General features: G+C 37.1%; 1 protein-coding gene across 8 annotated transcripts in view; it reads left to right on the top strand.

Annotated features, from left to right (window-relative positions):
* The window catches only part of ST7L (suppression of tumorigenicity 7 like), a 68,140-nt gene that overhangs the window by 20,792 nt on the left and 24,169 nt on the right, over window positions 1–23,179 (top strand). For 7 of the 8 annotated variants that reach the window (XM_060090265.1, XM_060090263.1, XM_060090270.1 and 4 more), the window contains 6 exons: window positions 342–420; window positions 9,192–9,346; window positions 10,837–10,934; window positions 11,367–11,481; window positions 13,935–14,007; window positions 14,945–15,047. In XM_060090265.1, the coding sequence (XP_059946248.1) occupies window positions 342–420; window positions 9,192–9,346; window positions 10,837–10,934; window positions 11,367–11,481; window positions 13,935–14,007; window positions 14,945–15,047 (623 nt within the window). The remainder of the gene's footprint in view (window positions 1–341; window positions 421–9,191; window positions 9,347–10,836; window positions 10,935–11,366; window positions 11,482–13,934; window positions 14,008–14,944; window positions 15,048–23,179) is intronic. The other variant, XM_060090266.1, reaches the window with a different exon arrangement.

Here is a 23,179-nt window from a genome sequence, read left to right as displayed (position 1 = left end):
AATATTTCATAGATTATAATCTGATATCAATTTTAATATGCATTTAGATATATAAATGTTCATGTATAATGATATAATTAACTTGATTAATTACCATCTATGTTATTATTCATATCAATCAGAGAAATAATATTTTAATTTCTACTTTATGTGAAGCTTCCAAATTTAATGTAAATTTTTCATGAGGTTAATGTGAGCCATCACCCCAATTTCTTGTTTCTTATGTTTAAGAACATGTTATTTAAATCTTTGTTTACTTTTATAACTCATTCTTCATACGTTTTGCATAAGAGACTTTATGTTTACCATATCATCTACTTTTTGAAATGTTTTTCCTACAGTTATGCAGAAGGCATGGAGGGAAAGAAATCCTCCAGCTCGAATCAAAGCAGCCTATCAAGCTTTAGAATTAAACAATGAGTAAGTTTGAAATATATGGAAAATAAGTTTGTTTTGAAGGAAACCCAGGCAAGTGATTTTGTTTCCTTTTTTCTGTTCCTAAGACACTTGGAGTCATTAATAGTCCCCTTTCTCTTTTTGCATACTAGAGACAAAATTTGCAGTGTTCATTGACATTTGTATTTTGCTTCTGAAATTGTAAACTTACCTATGCTTTTGAATAGAAATTATGCTAGAAATACTTTTAAAAAGGGAGAATGCTGATCTGATTGGTGATAATACTTGATAATTAAAGAGTACTAAAATACTTAAGCCACCTGTTTTAATTTTGTTTTTCATTTAAGTCATTTATTTAAAGCATCCATTCAGTCCTGAGAACTGAAGTTGCTAGTAGGATTGGAGGCACGGGAAGGGAATTCAAAATAAGTAAAATGTGGCTTTAATTTAATTCTTTTTAATGTTAGCAGCTTTATTTTATTTATTTATTTTTTTTGCGGTACGCGGGCCTCTCACCATTGTGGCCTCTCCCGTTGCGGAGCACAGGCTCCGGACGCGCAGGCTCAGCGGCCATGGCTCAGGGGCCTAGCCGCTCCTCAGCATGTGGGATCTTCCCGGACTGGGGCATGAACCCGTGTCCCCTGCATCGACAGGCGGACTCTCAACCACTGTACCACCAGGGAAGCCCTACAGCAGCTTTATTTTTTTATAGCTCCTTTTATCAACTTTATATTTTGATAAAACAAAATGTAGAATCATAAGTGAACTTAGGGACTTCCCTGGTGGCACAGTGGTTAAGAATCCGCCTGCCAATGCAGGGAACAGAGGTTTGAGCCCTGGTCTGGGAAGATCCCACAAGCCGCGGAGCAACTAAGCCCGTGCACCACAACTACTGAGCCTGTGCTTTAGAGCCCGCGAGCCACAACTACTGAAGCCTGCGTGCCACAACTACTAGAGCCTGTGCTCTGCAACAAGAGAAGTCACTGCAATGAGAAGCCCACGCACCGCAACAAAGAGTAGCCTCCGCTCGCCACAACTAGAGAAAGCCTGCGTGCAGCAACGAAGACTGAAGGCTGCCAAAAATAATAAAATTAATAAATTTAAAAAAAAATAAATAAAAATAAGTGAACTTAATATTTAAATGGGACAGATCAATAAGTATTAATCTAATATTAAATAAGTGCCAAGAGTAAAAATATGGCTCCAGTTGGGATTAATCAAGGAATGCCTCCTGAATAATGTGAACTTAGCATTGTCCCTGTACCCCTCCTTACTCCCCTACCACAGATATACTAATCCTTATTAAGAAGACTTACCCAAGGTGGAACAAAACTGGCAGTGTAGGGAACTCAACAAGCAGTGAATGAATTTTATTGAAACTCTGAAAACTAATCAAAGTTTATTGCAACCTGGAGAATGCTTAATCAGTTTAAAAAAATAGCTGAATTTCTCTAAGAGAGCTTTGTGCTGTTTTAACTTAACACTGACCCCATCCTCCATTCCCTAGGTCAGTGGCAGCCTTGAAGACAACAGTCTGCCTTCTGTGTATAATTCCTACTATCAAAGGAAGCAGAACGGACCTTTTTCTCAAAGAATTATGGTTGTTTATTTTGACCCGTCTGGTTACTCTCTGAAGAACTATCTCAAAGGGCTTGCCTATATTTTGGTTAATTCGAAACTCTCCCAGCACTGACACAGCTACACTGTGGGGGCGTTGTTGAAAATATTTAAAGGCAAATGTATTAGCCAGTGCTGCCGGGATCAAGGGATAACAACTAGGGCAAACGAGACAAACTAGAAAGCTTGGGAGGAAAGGCTGGGGAATGAGAAACTTTGGGAAATAAACGCTTCCACATATTCCTGGGAGTCTCAGAGGCTCCACACATGCCCAAAGTTGGGCACCTGCTCAGAAAAGATTTGAGAAGACCCTAAGCTCTCATGTGTGTCTGACTTTCAGGTTCTGCACAAACAGAAAGTGAAAGCTAAGGCAGAGTTGTAAACTGCCTGATTGAATGTTGAAGGTATGCCCCAATACACACACACAACCCATCTGCAAAGACTTGCTTTTTGTTTTGTTTTTGGTTTCAGGTGTTTAGGGCAATCTCTGTCAAATCACTGACTAACCATTAAGCTAAAGGAGCAGACACTTCACTGGTCACTCATGACAGAATACAAACTTTACAAAATCGGTTCAGCAAAGTCACAACTGTAAGCAGCAACAATAATCTCTGGAGAAGAGGGGATATCTGATTTCTGGAGTTGCTAGATTATAATATTTGAAATTTCCAGTTTTCAACAAAAAAATTATAAGACATGCAAAGAAGCAAAATGATGCCCTATACAGAGAAAAGAAGAAGATGAATAAAAACTGTCCTTGAGGAAGCCCAGACTTTGGACTTTATAGACAAAAACTTTAAATCAACTATTTAAAATATGCTCAAAGAGGTAAAGGAAACCATGTATAAAGAACTAAAGGGGGCTTCCCTGGTGGCGCAGTGGTGGAGAGTCCGCCTGCTGATGCAGGGGACACGGGTTCGTGCCCCGGTCCAGGAAGATCCCACATGCCGCGGAGCGGCTGGGCCCGTGAGCCGTGGCCGCTGAGCCTGCGCGTCCGGAGCCTGTGCTCCGCAACGGGAGAGGCCACAACAGTGAGAGGCCCGCGTATAAAAAAGAAAAAAAAAAAAAAGTTAAAAAAAAAAGAACTAAAGGAAACCATGCGAATTATGTCTCACCATTAGAGAATGTCAGTAAAGAGGTAGAAATAATAAAAAAGAACTAAATAGAAATTCTAGAGTTGAAAAGTATAACTGAAATTTAAAATTTCCTGTAGAGGTTCAGCAGCAGATATGAACAGGCAGAAGAAGTAATCAGCAAACTTGATTTAGGTAAAAAATAAAAGAATGAAAGAAAGTGTACAGAGCCTAAGAAACCTGTGGGACACTTTTAAACATACTTACCTGTGCGTAATGGAGTCCCAGAAAGAGAGGAGAGAGACCAAAAGGGGCAAAAAGACTATTTAAAGAACTAATGGCTGAAAAGATTCCAAATTTGATGAAAGATATGGATCTACACATCCAGGAAGCTCAATGTACCCCAAGTATGACATACACAAAAGACATCCACAATGAGACACATTATAATCAAGCTTTCGAAAGCCAAAGATAAGGAGAGATGCCTGAAAGCAGCAAGAGAGAAGCAACTCATCACATATAAGTGATCCTGAAAAAGATTAAGAGCTGCTTTCTCATCAGAAACCATGTAAGGCAGTGGGATAACACAAAGTTCAAAAAAACAAAACAAAACTGTCAGCTTAGGATTCTATGCTCAGCAACCCTGTCCTTCAAAATAAATGGAGAAATTAAGACATTCCCAGATAAACAAAAACAGAGTTCAGTGCTAGTAGACTTGTCCTACAAGAAATGCTGTAAGGCGTCCTTCAGGCTGAAATAAAAGGATACTAGACAGTCTTGACTCCACACAAAACAATAAAGAGTGCCAGTAAAAGTAACTACATAAGCAAATTAAAAAGTCAATATTAATTTTGGGGGGGTTTGCAGTTCTTTTTATCTATATGATTTAAAAGACAGCTATGTAAAACAGTCACTATAAATCTATGTTGATGGACATACAGTTTGTAAAGTTGCAATTTGTGACCATAACAACATAAGCGATAGGGGGAAGAGCTATATAGGGGCAAAGTTTTGTATGCTATTGAAACTAAATTAGTATTAATTCATACTAGATTTTTATAAGTTAAGATGTTAAATGTAATTGTTAACTGTTAACCACTAAGAAATAACAAAAAAAATGTGGTAAGTAATAAGGGAATCAAAATGGTATACTAGAAGGTACGTATCTAACACAAAAGAAGGCAATAATGCAGGAATTGAGAACAAAAAAAAGGACATATAGAAAGCAAATAGGAAAATGGCAGAAACAATTCCTTCCTTATCACTAAGTACTTAAACAGGTAAATAGATTAAACTCTTCAATTAAAAGGCATTGATTAGCAGAATAAATAGGAAAAAAAAGTAGTCCAACTATATGCTGTCTACAAGAGATTCTTTAGACACAAAGAAGTACAAAGTGAAAGTGTGTAAAAAAGTATTCCAATAGTAATCAAAGAGAGCTGGAGTGGCTAAACTGGTATCAGACAAAATAGACTTTAAGACAGAAATTTTTTACAAGACAATGACATTATATAATGATAAAAGCTGTTCAATTCATCAAGAAGATATAACAATTATAAACTTATATATGTCTAATAACAAAACTTATGAAGCAAAAACTGACAGACTTGAAGGGAGAAATAAAGAATTCAACAATAATAGTTGGAGACATCAACACCTTATTTTCAATACTGGATAGAATAACTAGGCAAAAGATACAAAAGGAAATAGAAGACTTGAACAACACTATAAATCAACTGGACCTAACACATCTATGTAACACTCTACCCAACAACATCTCAAGTGTACATGGAACATTCTTCAGGATACATCATAATTAGGATATAAACAATTGTCAATAAACTTAAAATGATTGAAATCATATAAACTATTCACCCTCACTACAGTGGAATGAAATTAGAAGTCAATAACAGAAGGAAATCTTGAATTTCACAATATTGGAATATGTGGAAGTTAAACAACCAACTCTTTTTTTTTTTTTTTTTGCAGTACGCGGGCCTCTCACTGTTGTGGCCTCTCCCATTGCGGAGCACAGGCTCTGGATGCGCAGGCTCAGTGGCCATGGCTCACGGGCCCAGCCACTCCGCTGCATGTGGGATCTTCCCGGACAGGGGCACGAACCTGTGTCCCCTGCATCAGCAGGTGGACTCTCAACCACTGCGCCACCAGGGAAGCCCAAACAACCAACTCTTAAACAACCAATGAGCCAAAGAAGAAATCACAAGATAAATTAGAAAAATACTTTGGAATGAGTGAAAATGAAGACATAACATACCAAAAAATTATGAAATACAGCAAAAGCTGTGAGTGATCAGAGGAAAATTTATATCTGTAAATACCTTCATTGATAAAGAAGAAAGATCTCAAATCAAAAACTTAACTTTATACCTTAAGGAACTAGAAATGAAGAGCCAACTAAACTCCAAGCAGAAGGGAAGGAGTAATAAAGATTAGAGTGATACAAACAAAACAGAATAGAAAAACAATAGACAGAATCAATGAAACTAAAGGTTGGGTATTTTTAAAAAGATCAACAAACTTGACAGACTTTAAGCTAGACTGACCAATTAAAAAAGAGAAACTCAGCTTACTTAAAATCAAGAATGAAACTGGGGACATTACTACTGACCTTAAAGAAATTAAAAATACTATAATAGAATACTATGAACAATTGTATGCCAAATTGGCTAACTTGGATGAAATGGCCAAATTCCCAGAAATGCACAAACTACCAAAACTGACTCAAGAAGAAATAGAAAATCTGAATAGACCTATAACAAATGAAGAGATTAAATCAGTAATTTAAAAAATTCCAAACAAAGAAAGCTCAGGACTAGGTTGCTTCACCACTGAATTCTACCAAACTCTTAAAGAAGAATTAACTCCAGTCCTCAAACTCTTCAAAGAAAAAGAAGAGGAAGTAATTCTTCCTAACTTATTCTGTGAGGCCAGTATTACTCTCATACCAAAACCAAAGAAAGACATCATAAGAAACAAAACTACAGACTAATATTCACTATGAATATAGATGCAGAAATTCTCAATGAAATACTAGCACACCAAATACAGCAGCAGATTAAAAGGATTATACACCATGACCAAGTGGGATTATCCCAGGAAGGCAAGGGTGGTTTAACATGTGAAAATCAGTCAATGTAAGACATCACATTAATAGAACAAAGGACAAGACCCACACAATCATCTCTGTTGATGCTGAAAAAGTATTTGACAAAATCCAACACCATTTTATTATAAAAACAAATAAGGAATGTAAGGAAACTTCCTCAAACTGATAAAGAACATCTATGAAAAACCTACAGCTAACTATGTACTTAAGAGTGAAAGTCTGAAAGTTTGCTAAGATCAAGAATAAGGCAAGAAAGTCTGCTCTTGCCACTTCTATTTATTTTATTTTAATTATTTATTTATTTATTTATTTTTGGCTGCATTGGGTCTTTGTCGCTGTGTGTGGGCTTTCTCTAGTTATGGTGAGCAGGGGCAACTCTTTGTTACGGTGCATGGGCTTCTCATTGTGGTGGCTTCTCTTGTTGCAGAGCACAGGCTCTAGGCATGCGGGCTTCAGTAGTTGTGGCTTGCGGGTTCTAGAGCACAGGCTCAGTAGTTGTGGTGCACGGGCTTAGTTGCTCTGCAGCATGTGGGATCTTCCCAGACCAGGGCTTGAACCCGTGTCCCCTGCATTGGCAGGTGGATTCTTAACCACTGCACTACCAGGGAATCCCACCACCTCTATTTAACATTGTACTGGAGGTGCTAGCCAATGCACTTAGGCAAGAAGAGGGGGAAAATGGCTTTCATATAGGAGAGGAAGAAGTAAAACTCTCTCTCTTCACAGATGACATGATCTTATATATAGAAAACCTTAAAGAATCCACCAAAAAACTATTGGAGCTAATAAAAGAGTTCAGCAAAGTTGCAGGAGACAAGATCAACCTAAAATCAGTTGTTTTCTTATACAGTAGCAATGAACAATCTGAAAAGGAAATTAAGAAAACAGTTCCATTTACAATAGCGTCAAAAATGTTAAAACACTTAAGAATAAATTTAACCAAGGAGGTACAAGACTTGTACGCTGAAAACTACGAAGTAGTATCAAAAGAAGTTAAAGAAGACCTAAATAAATGGAAAGACATCTTGTGTTCATGGATTGGAAGACTTATTGTTAAGATATCAGTACTTCTCAAGTTGATCTACAGATTCTGTGCAGTCTCCATCAAAATTTCAGTTGCCCGTTTTGCAGAAATGGACAAACTGATCCTAAAATATGGAATTACAAGAGACCTCCAGTAGCCAAAACAATCTTGAAAAAGAACAAAGTAGGAGGACTCACTTCCTGATTTCAAAACTTACTATGAACCTACAGTAATTAAATAATAAGAATAGCCATCTAGATTAATGGAATTAAATTTAGAGTCCAGAAAAAAACCCATACATCTGTGGTCAATTGATTTTTCACAAGGGTGCCAAGACCATTCAGTGGGGGAAACAATAGTCTTTTCAACAAATGGTAACAGATAGATAACCACATATAAAAGTATGAAGTTAGACCCTTAACACACATCATACACAATTAATTAAAAATTAAAGACCTAAATTTAAGAGCTAAAACTATAAAACTCTTAGAAGAAAACATAGGAGCAAATTTTCATGACTGTCAATTTGGCAGTGGTTTCTTAGATATGACACCAAAAGCACAAGCAAAAAAGGAAAATTAGATAAATTAGACTTCATCAAAATTAAAAGCTTGGGCTTCCCTGGTGGCACAGTGGTTGAGGGTCCACCTGGCGATGCAGGGGACATGGGTTCGTGCCCCGGTCTGGGAGGATCCCACATGCCGCGGAGCGGCTGGGCCCGTGAGCCATGGCCACTGAGCCTGCGCGTCCGGAGCCTGTGCTCCGCAACGGGACAGGCCACAACAGTGAGAGGCCTGTGAACCGCAAAAAAAAAAAAAAAAAAAAAAAAATTCTTTTGTGCATCAAAGGATACTGTCAAGAAAGTGAAAACGCAACCCACAGGATGAGAAAATATTTGCAAGTCATATTTGATAAGGGTCTAGTTATCCAGAATATATAAAGAACTCTTACAACTCAATGACAGAAAGACAACCAATTAAAAATTGGCAAAGGACTTGAAATGTCTGTTTCTTCAAGGAAGACATACAAATGACCAAAAAGTACATGAAAAGATGCTGTGTCATTCATCATAAGGGAAATGAAAATGAAAAACACAATGAGATACCCCTTCACAAGAGGCATTTAACAGCAATGACAGAACAAAACAAAAACAAAAAATAGAAAGTGTTTATGAACAACCAAAATTTATTACCAAGTTTAAGCTCGTACTGCTCGCCACATGACAGGCCAATAATCAAGAGATGAGTTGTTGGGCAAGGGATAATGACTTTATTTGGAAAGCCAGCAAACTGAGAAGATGGTGGGCTCATGCCCCAAAGAACCATCTTGCCTGAGTTGGAATTCAGTTTTCTTTCTTTTTTTTTTTTTTTTTTGCGGTACGCGGGCCTCTCACTGTTGTGGCCTCTCCCATTGCGGAGCACAGGCTCCGGACATCCAGGCTCAGCGGCCATGGCTCACGGGCCCAGCCACTCCGCGGCATGTGGGATCTTCCCAGACCGGGGCATGAACCCGTGTCCCCTGCATCGGCAGGCAGACTCTCAACCACTGCGCCACCAGGGAAGCCCTCAGTCTTCTTTTATATTAAAAGGGGAAGGAGTAAAGTCAAACATTTTCTGGTTCCCATCAGCCTCCAGAGGGGATGTGTTAATTTCTTCCTCCCTGCAGTCATTCACAGGTGGGCCTGGTCAAGATGTTTCTTGTGAGGTAAACAGAAGTATTTTAGCTTAATGCTCATTACCTGAGAGGCAGGGTTCTGAGAGATGGGTCATTATATATAATTTAAACTTATAGGCAACATCCCTATAGTGATTAATTTGTAATAGAATACAAATGTTCTTCCCTATTACAGAAAGTATAGGGAAAGATACGGAAATGTGATGTAAAGGGACATACCCCAAAGAAAATACTTGTTTTACCATTTTACTTAAAATTGCCTTGCTTGCTTTCTTTATAGCTGTGCTACTGCATATGTTCTACTGGCTGAGGAAGAAGCAACAACTATTGTAGATGCTGAAAGGTTATTTAAACAGGCACTCAAGGCAGGAGAAACAATTTACAGGCGGTCACAACAGTGCCAGCACCAAAGTCCTCAGCATGAAGCTCAACTGAGTAAGTGAATTTGAACTAATTTTCCCCTGTCTTTTAGTTCCTGCAACTGCCTGTTTTATGTGTAAAACACAAAACAACAAAAATTTTTAAAAACTTAATACTTAAAAGTTAGCTACTTTTCATAAGAGATAACAAATCTATTCAAGTCAGCAAGACAGAAATGTATATTAGCTAGAGAATGCTTGTAGAAGGGAACAGATCTGTTCTGGTTATTGAGAGATGTGCTGCTCTGAAACTTAACAGTAATTTATTTCATGTGAGAATTGGGCTGGTCATTGGAGAAACACAACTCAAAAGTATTCAAGATTCAAGAGAACCTTCTAGTGATGATAAGCAGCTATTACCTTTATCCTCACCCTTACCCAAGCAATAGTAGAGGTATATCATTTGGTTTGCTCTTCAGACAGTATATATCTCCATACAGTGCCAGGGAGTGGCCTTTCAGCACAAAACCAGCCTTACACTTGATATTGACTATTTCTTTGGTGGTTTTTTCTCTATGATGTGTTTGAGACCATATGGGCCATAGCAACTGAGGTCCTTTCTTTCCACTCTCGGGCATACTCTCCCAGTTGTAATCAAGACACTTTTACCAAAGATGTTAGAATCTGTAATGCTGCTGCTTCCTGCTATTTTGTGTGGCCAGAGGACTTTAGTTTCATGATTTTGGCAGATAGTGGGCAATAAATTGAAATATGTTTATATAATGCATTATCTCCTGGAGTTAAGTTCTAAATCTTTTGTTTGTGTAAATTAAAATTAGGATCATGTTTTCTCTCTAAACTAAATATTGATTTATATAGTATGTTTCATTAATGCGTGTTGTTATAGCACACAACTGTGGGAATATGTAATTTTGCAGTCTGGAACCAATGAAACTACATCTGTAAAAAGGTCATGCCATTTGTCCTTGTATAATCTCAAATATAGTTATGAGATAGTTCCAGAAATATTTGTTAGCCCTTTCTAGAAGTAGTTTTGTAGTTTGTCAGTTACTTGCTGTTGACCAAAAATTTACGCTGGCATGGAAATTTTGTTTTGAATATCTTTTGTTTGTCAGCTAAGATAATAGAGAATATTAAAATAGTAGATTGTTTATGCAGAAACTTAATAATGTTATTTCTTCCTATTAATGTATGTCTTTTATTTTAATAGTAAAATCTACTTGCCAAGTATACACAAATTACTTTATATATACTGTACTCAGATTACTTAATGTTAGAGGCAAAAGTAATCCTATATATATATTTTTTAAGCTTTTAATATAAAAAACTTCAAACATCTATAAAAATAGAGCAGTATAATGAACCTTCATTCATTGTTCATCACCCAAATTCAACTATTATTAATATTCTTCCATTCTGACACAATTTAATTTTAATTGAACCTCCCAAGGTAAGCATATAAAATTAACTGGTAATATGTTAATGAAGTAGCAGGTCATAATATAAAAGTGATAGCTTTGTGTCATTTGTTGTTTTTCTAAATAGGGAGAGATACCAATGTACTAGTGTATATTAAAAGAAGACTGGCAATGTGTGCAAGAAAATTAGGAAGAATAAGAGAAGCAGTAAAAATAATGAGAGATGTAAGTAAATTTGATGACTCAACCTTTATCTTTATTCCTTCAAAAACAAAATATGTTTTAAGTTGCCAGTTAAGTTAATGCAGAATCACTATGTGTTTTCTTTTTTTTTTTTTAACACTGATTGATTGATTGATTGATTGGCCGTGCTGCCCAGCTTGCGGGATCTTAGTTCCCTGACCAGGGATCGAACCCCGGGCCCCAGCAGAAAAAGTGCCGAATCCTAACCACTGGACCGCCAGGAAATTCCCCAGAATCACTGTTTTTTTTAATTGATATTTTTATAACAAGATATTTATTTAATATACATAGATTTCTTAGAGGTTGAGTCTCCACAGTTTTAAGAGACAAAAGAATTTCTACCTCAGTGAATTTGATTCAGCTCTATTGAGTTCCTTTTGTAAAATTTTAATCTTTTTTCTTTTTAATATACAGTTGATGAAAGAATTTCCCCCTCTTACCATGTTGAACATCCATGAAAATCTCCTAGAATCACTTTTAGAATTACAGGCCTATGCAGATGTCCAAGCAGTTCTAGCAAAATATGATGGTGAGTGATAATTCTCTTAGTTGATAGCATGATTAAAGTATTTTTTTTCTATTAAGTAATCATAAATGTGATCCTACTCTGGTATTTCTGTGATTTTCTCTTTGCATTCTTACCAGTCAGTATCTAGTATCTGTGGATACAAGTTGCTATTAACTATCTTCTTTATCAGTACTTTTGGTAGCAAAAGTCTGCAAGGAGGAACTTTCCTTCTCTCAAGATGTATTCATTTGTTTATTGAGCGCCTAATGTGAGTGGGGCACTTGGAATACAGTGGTGAATAAGAAGACATGGACTTAGCCCTCGTAGAATTTACCATTTAGTGGAACATACAGACAAATGAATAGTAGTTATATTGAGGCATAGCGTGTTAGGTGAGGTAATGGAAAAGTATGGGGTGCTATGCACTTCATTTGTTTTGGAGTGGCAGGGAAGGCTAACAGAAGTTGCTTAGAGTATATATAAGAGTAACTCAGAATAACATTTTACAATGCTTTTTAGTTACAAAGTGTAATTTGTTATGTCATCTGATCCTTATAACAATCTTGTGAGGTGGTAGGACAAGTACAATATTTTTACTGTTTCCGGTTAGTAAATAAGAAAACTGGAGCAGAGGAAGGTTAAGTGATTGGGTAAGGTCTTCTAGCCAGTAAGTAGCAAGCTTGAACTTAAATCTAGGTATTCCATTTGTTTGTTTACTAGTCTCCCAACAGTAAGTAAGAAGTCAATATATGTTGGCTATTTTTATTATTATACGATAACAGTGCCAGTTTACCACAAATGGAGTTGGGATAATTTTTGAGAAGCATAGCCTTTCTCCTCATTCTGAGTGAGGCATCAGCTTTTTTTTTTTTTTTTTTTTTTTTTTTTTCTTTTTGCGGTATGTGGGCCTCTCACTGCTGTGGCCTCTCCCGTTGCGGAGCACAGGCTCCGGATGCGCAGGCCCAGCGGCCATGGCTCACGGGCCCAGCCGCTCCGCGGCATATGGGATCCTCCCAGACCGGGGCACGAACCCGCATCCCCTGCATCGGCAGGCGGACTCTCAACCACTTGCGCCACCAGGGAGGCCCAGGCATCAGCTTTTAATCCCAAGTTGAAAACATCCTAATAGCCTAATATTTCTGGTCCTATCTTTCACTGTATTAGAACACATATAAGTCACTTATTCACACTCTCCTGTTGTAAGCTCCTACCCATTAGCTTGGGAATCTCCATGACTTGGAAAGTTTGAAATTTGTTACACTTGGAAAGAGAAGTTTATTTCTTTTAAACATCTGGAATTGTTAGGAAGTGCTTTAGAGTAGTATAGGCTCATGGAGAAATTTGTGAGAAATTCTTTCCGTATGTTACTTATCAGATGCATGGCCTGCTTATGACACTTATGATGAACAAGCTTAGGGACTGAATATGAAAAATCAGATAGGACCTATTCATTAAAAATAAAATAAAACTAGTAACTTGGATATGCATCTGTGTTTTCAGTTATTTATGAGTCCCCAGTTTTTACCCTTCTAGAATCCTGAAAAAGTTAAAAGCATGTTTACTTCTTTAGTTCTCCATTTGCTGGTATAACACTGGAATCTGGAAAGAGAGTTCTGTAGTCTTACTCTGCCAATAACATTATTTTGGTCATTCTTTAAGAAAGAACTTATACAATTAATTTCATTATAGTTCTCAATTTCTTTTTATTTTATAAAAAATCATCATTAAGAAAATGTAGAAAATGCAAAAACATCGGAAGAAGAAAAAAATGAAAACCACCCATGATTATGTCACCTGGATTTAACTACTATTAATTTTTTAAACATTTATTTATTTATTTATTTAGGCCGCGCCAGGTCTTAGTCGCGGCATGTGGGATCTTCGTTGTGTCACGCAGGATCTTTCGTTGTGGCATGTGGGCTTCTTAGTTGCAGCATGTGCACTCTTAGTTGCGGCAAGCATGTGGGATCTAGTTCCCCAACCAGGGATTGAACCCAGGCCCCCTGCATTGGGAGTGCGGAGTCTTACCCACTGGGCCACCAGGGAAGTCCCGTTAATTTTTTTTTTTAATCTTAGTTCTTCTCTGTGAAAAGGTGGAGTTTTTACATAGTTCTGTCTATACAATGGCTTTTTCCTTGGATAGTATTATTATAAGCAGCTTCTTATAAGCATTTGTTGAGTACTTTTTACCATTGTATGAGGGCTTTCACAGACATGGTTTAATTTAATCTCTGCTAGAAAAGTACCATTTCTCTATTTTGGGAAAACTGAGGTTAAAGAAGTTGCTGCTAGTTCAAGGATGCATAGCTGGTAAATAGTAGAATCAAGATTCAAACTCAGGTTTTCCAATTATATGTCCTTGTGCTTTTACTACTATATTATATCTGTTGAATTTGGACTATGAATTATTCTTATTAGAAATTGTCTTAAGATATTTTTGTGATTCTTACCTAAATTAAAAATTATTATTATAGATATAAGCCTTCCAAAGTCAGCAGCCATCTGTTATACAGCAGCACTATTGAAGACAAGGACTGTTTCAGATAAGTAAGTAGTTATGAAAACTATAATAGTTTAGAAAGACTGCTAAACTCAATATTGTTTTTCATCCACTGACTTTAAACAATGCTTTTTTTCCCCCCTACTTCCTGCTGAATAACCCTTGATCTTATGGGGCTTAGAAGCTTCTTACTATGTGTAGTGGAAAGAGCAAGGTTTTTAGAGCTAAGTAAACTTGGATTCAAATTCAAAGTCTACAGCATACCAGCTGTGGAACTTTGGTCAAGTTAATCAGTTTGAGTTTCTTCGTTATCTGTAAAATGAGAATAATAATACTGTAGGATGGTTGTGTGAGGATTATATGTGTTAAATGCCCAAAGCAGTGCTAGATAGAAAGTACATCCAGTACATAGTAGCTATGATGGTAATGGTAAGGTATGTGGTAGGGAAATAGGTTTCATGTTACCTGTTTTGAGATTATAATTCTGAGTTATTCTGATTTCCTTGTATTTTTGGCTGTCCTTAATGAATTTCTCTTTATTCCACAGGTAAGTTATTCAGAAACCAACCAAATGGCAACTGCTTTCTTTCACCTTAGATTACTGTGGCTTGATATGAATTAGAATGGACTGTTCCCAGTCTGTGAACAGTGAAAATTTGATAAGAATATACTTCTATTTCATGAGATTCTCTAGATGTCCTTGTGTAGCATTTCTTATTTTATTACTTTGCCCAAAGTGTGCCTTTAATGGACTTCTGAAGGCTTTCTTCACCTTAACTTGAAGATTTCCATTTCTTAGGCTACCTTCCTTTATATGTTGAACCAAAGGCTTTACTTTTATGTTTAGTAGCTATTTGGCTTTGACTTTGGCCATCACCAGAAACCTCTTTATTTAGGGGGCTAGATTAAGATCTCAATTAATTAATTGATTAAAATACTTATTTATTTAAATATTTATTTCTTCATTTCGTGGTTTTCTTATAGATTTTCTCCAGAAACAGCCTCCAGAAGAGGGTTAAGCACAGCAGAAATTAATGCTGTGGAAGCAATTCATAGAGCTGTGGAATTTAATCCTCATGTTCCAAAAGTAAGAAACTTTATGATAGAAATACTACTTTTATTTAAGTTAATCAAATTGATAACAGTGTATAGACCAAAGTTTGGGTCTCCATAATTTGAGGCAGAATTGTTTTAGTCTGCTATATTTTGATGCTTAGTGTTTGCCCTAAAGGGGATGTTAAAAAGAATTTAGAAAGGTGGATAGGAGCAGTATTTCAGTACAGGCTTTATAATTGCTGTCAAAATAAAATTTGATGTACAATATGTTCACTTAGCTGTTCCTTTTACTATAGTTATAGAGAAGAAATAAAATGGCTTGGTCCTAATAAAAGATCATTCATATTTCAGATCATTAAATCAAATTTCCTGTTACTATAAAAGCTTTTTACATCTAGACAGATGCTTTTGAATGAGGGCTGGGTAGACAAAGACTGAAGACAAATAGATTAAAATAATCAGTGTTAGGAAACAGATGTGAAAGTTCCCAGAAAAACTGCTGAGTTGATGTTTATTTAGTCCCAGATGAACTGTACTCATCTCATTTGTCTTAATGTTGTACACCTTGCAGACATACAGCTCATTGGTTAATCTTTGTGTGTTATAACCCGAGATGAAATTTTGGGTTTTAAAAATAATGCCCAAGTTAGGGAGTATAGAGTATTCAAGAATATGCCTTTATTTAAAAGAGTAATTGTAACTGTTGATTCCAATATAATATGTTAGTGGAATTTGGAAACTAGTAAACATTAAAGGATTAACCTCTAAAAAATAATCTTGAAGAAATGCAAGTTGTAAGTCTGTTAGAGTAAGTAAAGACAGAGTCAAGAATATTACTGAAATCTAAGGAGGAGAGTCAACAAATATTTATGCCATTCTCTCATTAAGTAAAACTGGTCCCATAAATTTCAATAAAAATTTTAGTGTGAATTGTAATACATATACAGCAAAGTGTAAAAAACAGAAATGTGTATCTTAATGATTTATTATAAAGCAAACGAGTGGTGGAAACTACCACTGAGGTCAAGAAACAACATTGTCAGCCCCCAGAAACCCACCTGCCCTTTCCCAATTACAACTTCTTCCCTCCTGCCTAAACGTAACCACCATTCTGACATTAATTGTTTATTAATTATGTTTTTCCTTCTTTTCTTATATTTTTAGTCTATACTTTTCCTTTATTGCTGGCTTTATAAAACAAGTTAAGGAATTGTCCCTCTTTTATCATTCTCTGGAATAATTTGTGTAAAAATTAGAATTATTTCTGCCTTCAGTGATTGGAAGAATTTGCTGATAAAGCTGTCTGATTTTGGATTTTTCTTTGTGAGAAGAATTTTCATTACAAATTTCGTATCTTTAATAGTTTAATTACAAATTCAATTTCTTTAACCATTCCGTAACTATTCACATTTCTTGTTTCTTCTTGTGTTAGTTTTTGGTAAGTTGTATTTTTCTAGGAATTTATTACATCAAAATTTTCAAATTTATTGGCATAAAGATTTCATAAAATCCTTTTATTAGCTTGTTAATATGTGCAGAATCAGTTGTAACATCCTTTTTTTTTTTTTTTTTTTTTTTTTTGCGGTACGCGGGCCTCTCATTGCTGTGGCCTTTCCCGTTGCGGAGCACAGGCTCCGGACGCGCAGGCCCAGCGGTCATGGCTCACGGGCCCAGCCGCTCCGCGGCATGTGGGATTTTCCCGGACCGGGGCACGAACCCGTGTCCCCTGCATCGGCAGGCGGACTCTCAACCACTGTGCCACCAGGGAAGCCCAACATCCATTTTTTAATTCATAACACTGGCTACCTTTCTTTTTGCCCCTCTATTGGATTCCTCAGGGATTTATCAATTTTATTAGTCTTTGTGAAGAACTAACCTCTGGCTTTGTTGATCTTCTCTACTGTTTGTTTTCTGGTTCATTCATTTCTGCTCTTTACGGCCTTCTTTCAACTTTCTTTGGCCCCATTTTATTTTTTTTTATTTCTTGTATCTTCTTTTTTTTTAATTAATTATTTTTGGCTGCGTTGGGTCTTCATTGCTGCGTGCGGGTTTTCTCTAGTTGTGGCAAGTGGGGGCTACTCTTTGTTGCGGTGTGCGGGCTTCTCATTGCAGTGGCTTCTCTTGTTGCAGAGCACAGGCTCTAGGTGTGCGGGCTTCAGTAGTTGTGGCACGTGTACTCAGGAGTTGTGGCTCGCAGGCTCTAGAGCACAGGCTCAGTAGTTGTGGCACATGGGCTTAGTTGCTCCGTGGCATGTGGGATCTTCCCGGACCAGGGCAAGAACCTGTGTCCCCTGCTTTGGCAGGCGGATTCTTAACCACTGAACCACCACGGAAGTCCCTCTTGTATCTTCTTATAAGGTATTTAACTCATTAATTTTTAGTCTTTCTTCTTCTAACATATCCATTTAAGTCTATAAACCTCTCTCTAAGTACAATTTTAACTGCATACTATAGCATTATTTTTTTTATAATTTAGTTCAAAAATATTTTCTAATTTCCACTATGACTTCCTCTTTGATTTAGAGGTATATTTATTCCATTTAAACATGTATTTCTTAATTTTAAAACATATGAAAATTATCTTTTTATCAGTGATTTCTGACGTAATTGCATCATGGCCAGAGAACATACTCTGTGTGATTTCACCCCTTTGAAACATTTTTTAATTCTTGAATTTCTATTTATTTTTCACATCTCTCATATTATTTATAGGTTTGAATTCTCTGCCAAAAGTGTAAATAGAATCTATTATCTGTTTGAAAATAAAGTAGTTATCTTAAAGTCTTTCTCTGATAATCCCAATATCTAGAATGTCCCTGTTTCTGTTTTTAATATCTGTTTTTTTCTGCTGCATCATGTTCATATTGTCTTTTCTCTTATGCCTGATTTTCTTTCACTATGTGCCAGATATTTTATTTGAAAAATTGTAGAAATAGCTTAAAATCTCAGGTAATATTATATTCCTTCATAGAGGATTTTCCTTGCCCTTAGATGCCTGGAAGAAGCATTGGTAGGACAGGATCACCTTAATTCAGTTTCAGGGATTGAAATGTTCTGGTCTACCCAGATGACTTGAAACTGGACTGCAGTCCATGAAAGTTTCAGTTTATTTCTGGTTCACCCTTATTCCTAAGATGCAGCCTTTCAGAGTCCCAGTCCAATCCTGAGGGTTTTGCCAGGCTCTCACTCTTGACAGGACTTGGACTTCAGCTTTTGTTCCTGTAGCCTTATGAAACTGGCAAAAATACTGAACAGCCTCCTAGCTATCTTTTCCAGAATTGTCAAATGTCCCTATAGTGAAAGAAGCCCCAGGTGTGGCTTACTTCTCTGCTTTCTGCTGTCTTTGGACTGTGGCCTGGTAATTCTCTACCCTTTGTTAATTCTCTGATGTATTTGATTCAGTTTTAAAAATTGACAGCTTTTCTAGCTGTCTGGGAGGGTTCATCTGAGTTACCCAGTCTTCCATTACCGGAAGCAGAGGTCTAAAAATACTTGTATATGAAATGCTCTGCTCTCTCTTGCTGCAGAGTGGTCAAGAGAACGGATTCAGCAACTAAACTGCCTACATTTGAATTCTGGCTCCACTACTTCCTAGCTGTATTACCTTGGACAAGTTACTTAACTTCTCTAGACTTGAGTTTCCTCATGTGTAAACTGGGGATAATATTCCCTACCTCTTAGAGTTGTTATTAAGATTAAATGAGTGCATATCTTTAAAGTGCTTAGAAGAGTACCTAACATGTAGTAAGCTTTACAGAAGTGGTTGTTATTGTTATTACCCAGGATGGGGTGGAAATCTGTTCCTTGTGTGAGAAGATAAGCAGCAGTTATTAATCAGAACTATTCAAATTAAATACACCATTGATATCTAAAAATTTTATTTAATTCCCACTCAAAATAACAAAATAGGGATTGTCTGTTCCTGGGGTTGTTCTTTTCTGCTTTTAAAACCCTCTTACGTAAAGTGTATTCTCAGCAGTAACAATTCTTTTTTTTTAAAACATCTTTATTGGAGTATAATTGCTTTACAATGGTGTGTTAGTTTCTGCTTTATAACAAAGTGAATCAGCTATACATATACATATATCCCCATATCCCCTCCCTCTTGCATCTCCCTTCCACCCTCCCTATCCCATCCCTCTAGGTGGTTGCAAAGCATGGAGCTGATCTCCCTGTGCTATGCAGCTGCTTCCCACTAGCTATCTATTTTACATTTGGTAGTGTATATATGTCCATGCCACTCTCTCACTTCGTCGCAGCTTACCCTTCTCCCTCCCCGTGTCCTCAAGTCCATTCTCTACGTCTGCATTTTTATTCCTGTTCTGCCCCTAGGTTCTTCAGAACCATTTTATTTTTTTAGATTCCATATATATGTGTTAGCATACAGTATTTGTTTTTCTCTTGCTGACTTACTTCACTCTATGACAGACTCTAGGCCCATCCACCTCACTACAAATAACTCAATTTCATTCTTTTTATGGCTGAGTAATAGTCCATTGTATATATGTGCCACATCTTCTTTACCCATTCATCTGTCGATGGACACTTAGATTGCTTCCATGTCCTGGCTATTGTAAATAGAGCTGCAATGAACATTGTAGTACATGACTTTTTTTGAATTATGGTTTTCTCAGGGTATATGCCCAGTAGTTGGATTGCTGGGTCATATGGTAGTTCTGTTTTTAGTTTTTTAAGGAATCTTCATACTGTTCTCCATAGTGGCTGTATCAATTTACATTCCCACCAGCAGTGCAAGAGGGTTCCCTTTTCTCCACACCCTCTCCAGCATTTATTGTTCGTAGATTTCTTGATGATGGCCATTCTGACTGGTGTGAGATGATACTTCATTGTAGTTTTGATTTGCATTTCTCTAATGATTAGTGATGTTGAGCATCCTTTAATGTGTTTGTTGGCAATCTGTATGTCTTCTTTGGAGAAATGTCTTTGGTCCATTTTTGGATAGGGTTATTTGGTTTTTTTTGATATTGAGCTGCATGAGCTGCTTGTGTATTTTGGAGATTAGTCCTTTGTCAGTTTCAGCAGTAACAATTCTGATGGTGTGCATTGTGCATTGGTTTTCAAAACTACTTCCAGAGCCACATGGGTGAGGAGAGGGTAGTGGAAATCCCAGGCATTGCCCAAATTATAAAATTAAATTGTTGGATATGTAATATATATTAACCTTCATATTGAAATCTGTCTAAATAATCTGTGATGCTTTTAGTGATACTTGTTTTGAGTTTAAAAACCTACACACACATATAGTGAAATACTCTAAAATACTTCTGAGAGAAATTAAAGACCTAAATAAATGGAGATATATACCATGTTTGTGGATTAGAAGACTAATTATTGTTAAGATCACAGTTCTCCCCAAATTGATCTGTAGATTAAATGCAGTTCCTATTAAAATCTTAGTAGACTTGTTTGTAAAAACTGACAAGCTCGGGCTTCCCTGGTGGCACAGTGGTTGAGAGTCCGCCTGCCGATGCAGGGGACACGAGTTCGTGCCCCGGTCGGAGAAGATTCCACATGCCGCGGAGCGGCTGGGCCCGTGAGCCATGGCCGCTGAGCCTTCGCGTCCGGAGCCTGTGCTCCGCAACAGGAGAGGCCACGACAATGAGAGGCCCGTGTACCACAAAAAACAAAACAAAACAAAAAACTGACAAGCTTATTCTAAAATTTATATGGAAATGCAAAGGATCTAGAATAGCCAAAACCGTTTTGAGAAAGAACAGTAAGGTTAGAGGGACTTATACTACCCAATTTCAAGACATTTTTAAAGCTACAGTAATTAAGATAGTATAATATTGGCATGAAGGTTGAAATGTAGATCAGTGAAAGACAATAGAGAATCCTGAAATAAACTCACATAATTTTGGTCAGTTGATTTTCAACAAGAGTTCCAATGCAATTCAATGGGGAAAGGATAATCTTTTCAACAAATGATTCTGGGAAAATCAGGCATCTATATGAAAAACAAACAACCTAGACCCTCTCCTCATGCCAAATAAATAATTAACTCAAAATGGATCAAAGATCTAAATGTAAGAGGTAAAATTATAAAACTTCTAGAAGGAAACAGAACTTGGGTTAGGCAAAGATTTCTTCAAAAGCATGATCAATAAAATAAAAAAACTGATAGATTGGACTTCTTAAAATGTTTGCTCTTCAGAAGTTATCATTAACAAAATGGAAAGGTAAGCCAAATGACTGCAGGTCATTTTATCTTAAAGTTTGGTATCCAGAACTTATAAAGAACTTTTATAACTCAGTAATAATAGGACAAACAACTCAATTAAAACATGGACAAAGGATTTGAATAGTCACTTCATCAAAGAAGTTTATAGGGGGCTTCTCTGGTGGCGCAGTGGTTGGGAGTACGCCTGCCAATGCAGGGGACACGGGTTCGTGCCCTGGTCCGGGAAGATCCCACATGCTGCAGAGCGGCTAGGCCCATGAGCCATGGCTGCTGAGCCTGCGCGTCCGGAGCCTGTGCTCCGCAACGGGAGAGGCCACAGCAGTGAGAGGCCCGCATAACTGCAAAAAAAAAAAAGAAGAAGTTTATGAATTAGCTATCAAAGAAGGCACATGAAAAGATACTCAGCATCATTAGTCATTGGGAAAACACAAATTAGAACCACAGTGTGATACTACTTTATATCCACTAGAATGGCTATACTCACATAGACTGACAATATCAGGTGTTGGCAAGAATGTAGAGAAAATGTGTATATTGCTGCCAGGCATTTAAAATAGTATAGCTACTTTGGAAAACAGTTGTGTAGTTAAACATATACTTACCATATGATCCATCAATTCCATTCCTAGGTATTTACCCAAGAGCAATGAAAACGTATGTCTATACAAAGACTTGTATGAAGTGTTCATAGCAATATTATTCAGAATAGCAAAAAATTTGAAACAGTCCAAAGATGGGTGAATGAATAAATAAATTGTGATATAGCCACATAATGGAACACTTCTTAGCACTAAAAAGGAACAAAGTATAAGTACATGCAACAACATAAATGAACCTCAAATACTTTATACCAAGTGCAAGAAACCAGACACAAAAGACAACATATTGGGGACTTCCTTGGTGGCGCAGTGGTTAAGAATCCACCTGCCAGTGCAGGGGATATGGGTTTGAGCCCTGGTCCGTGAAGATCCCACATGCCGCAGAGCAACTAAACCCGTGTACCACAACTACTGAGCCTACGCTCTAGAGCCTGTGAGCCACAACTATTGAAGTCCATGTTCCTAGAGCCCATGCTCTGCAACAAAGAGAAGCCACTGCAATGTGAAGCCTGTGCACTGCAACAAAGAGTAGCCCCAGCTTGCCACTAGAGAAAGCCCACGTGCAGCAACGAAGACCCAACACAGCCAAAAAATAAATAAAAAAAAAGAAAGACAATATATTGGGGACTGCTCTAGTGGCGCAGTGGTTAAGACTTTGCGCTCCCAATGCAGGGGGCCCGGGTTCAATCCCTGGCCAGGGAACTAGATCCCATACGCATGCTGCAACTAAGAGTTTGCGTGCCACAACTAAAGAGCCGGCAAACCGCAACTAAGGAGCCCACCTGACGCAACTAAAGGAGCCCACCTGCCACAACTAAGACCTGGCACAACCAAATAACTAAATAAATATTTTAAAAAATAAATTATCATCAATACTTACAGTTGAGCCAAGGAGTGTATTATATTTCCTTAAAAAAAGACAGCATATTGTATGATTCCATTTATATGAAATTTATGAAATAGGTAAAACTATAGACACAAAAGGCAGATCAGTGGTTCCCTGGGGCTGTGGGTAGGAGTGGAGATGGACTTCAAACAGGCATGAGGGAACTTTTTATGGTGATGGTTGCACAACTGTATAAATTTAGTAAAAATCATTGAACTGTATACTTAAAATGGTAAATTTTGTGATATATAAAGTATATACATCATTAAAACTGTAAAATATGTTATTTAAATATAAATATACATTTAATAAGTATGTAATATGTATATACTGCAATATTTGAAAATCATTTTTAGCCCCAGTAAAGCCTTGCCTGAAAAAAAATCATTTTTATTTATAGGTAGAAATTTGTATATTTTCTCCTTACCTAAATATCAAAACCAGTTGACAATTCAACTCTATCAAAATATCCAACT

The sequence above is a fragment of the Mesoplodon densirostris genome, chromosome 2, assembly GCF_025265405.1.
Source record: "Mesoplodon densirostris isolate mMesDen1 chromosome 2, mMesDen1 primary haplotype, whole genome shotgun sequence".
Lineage (NCBI taxonomy): Eukaryota > Metazoa > Chordata > Mammalia > Artiodactyla > Ziphiidae > Mesoplodon > Mesoplodon densirostris.
This window is presented reverse-complemented; position numbering and strand designations above follow the sequence as displayed.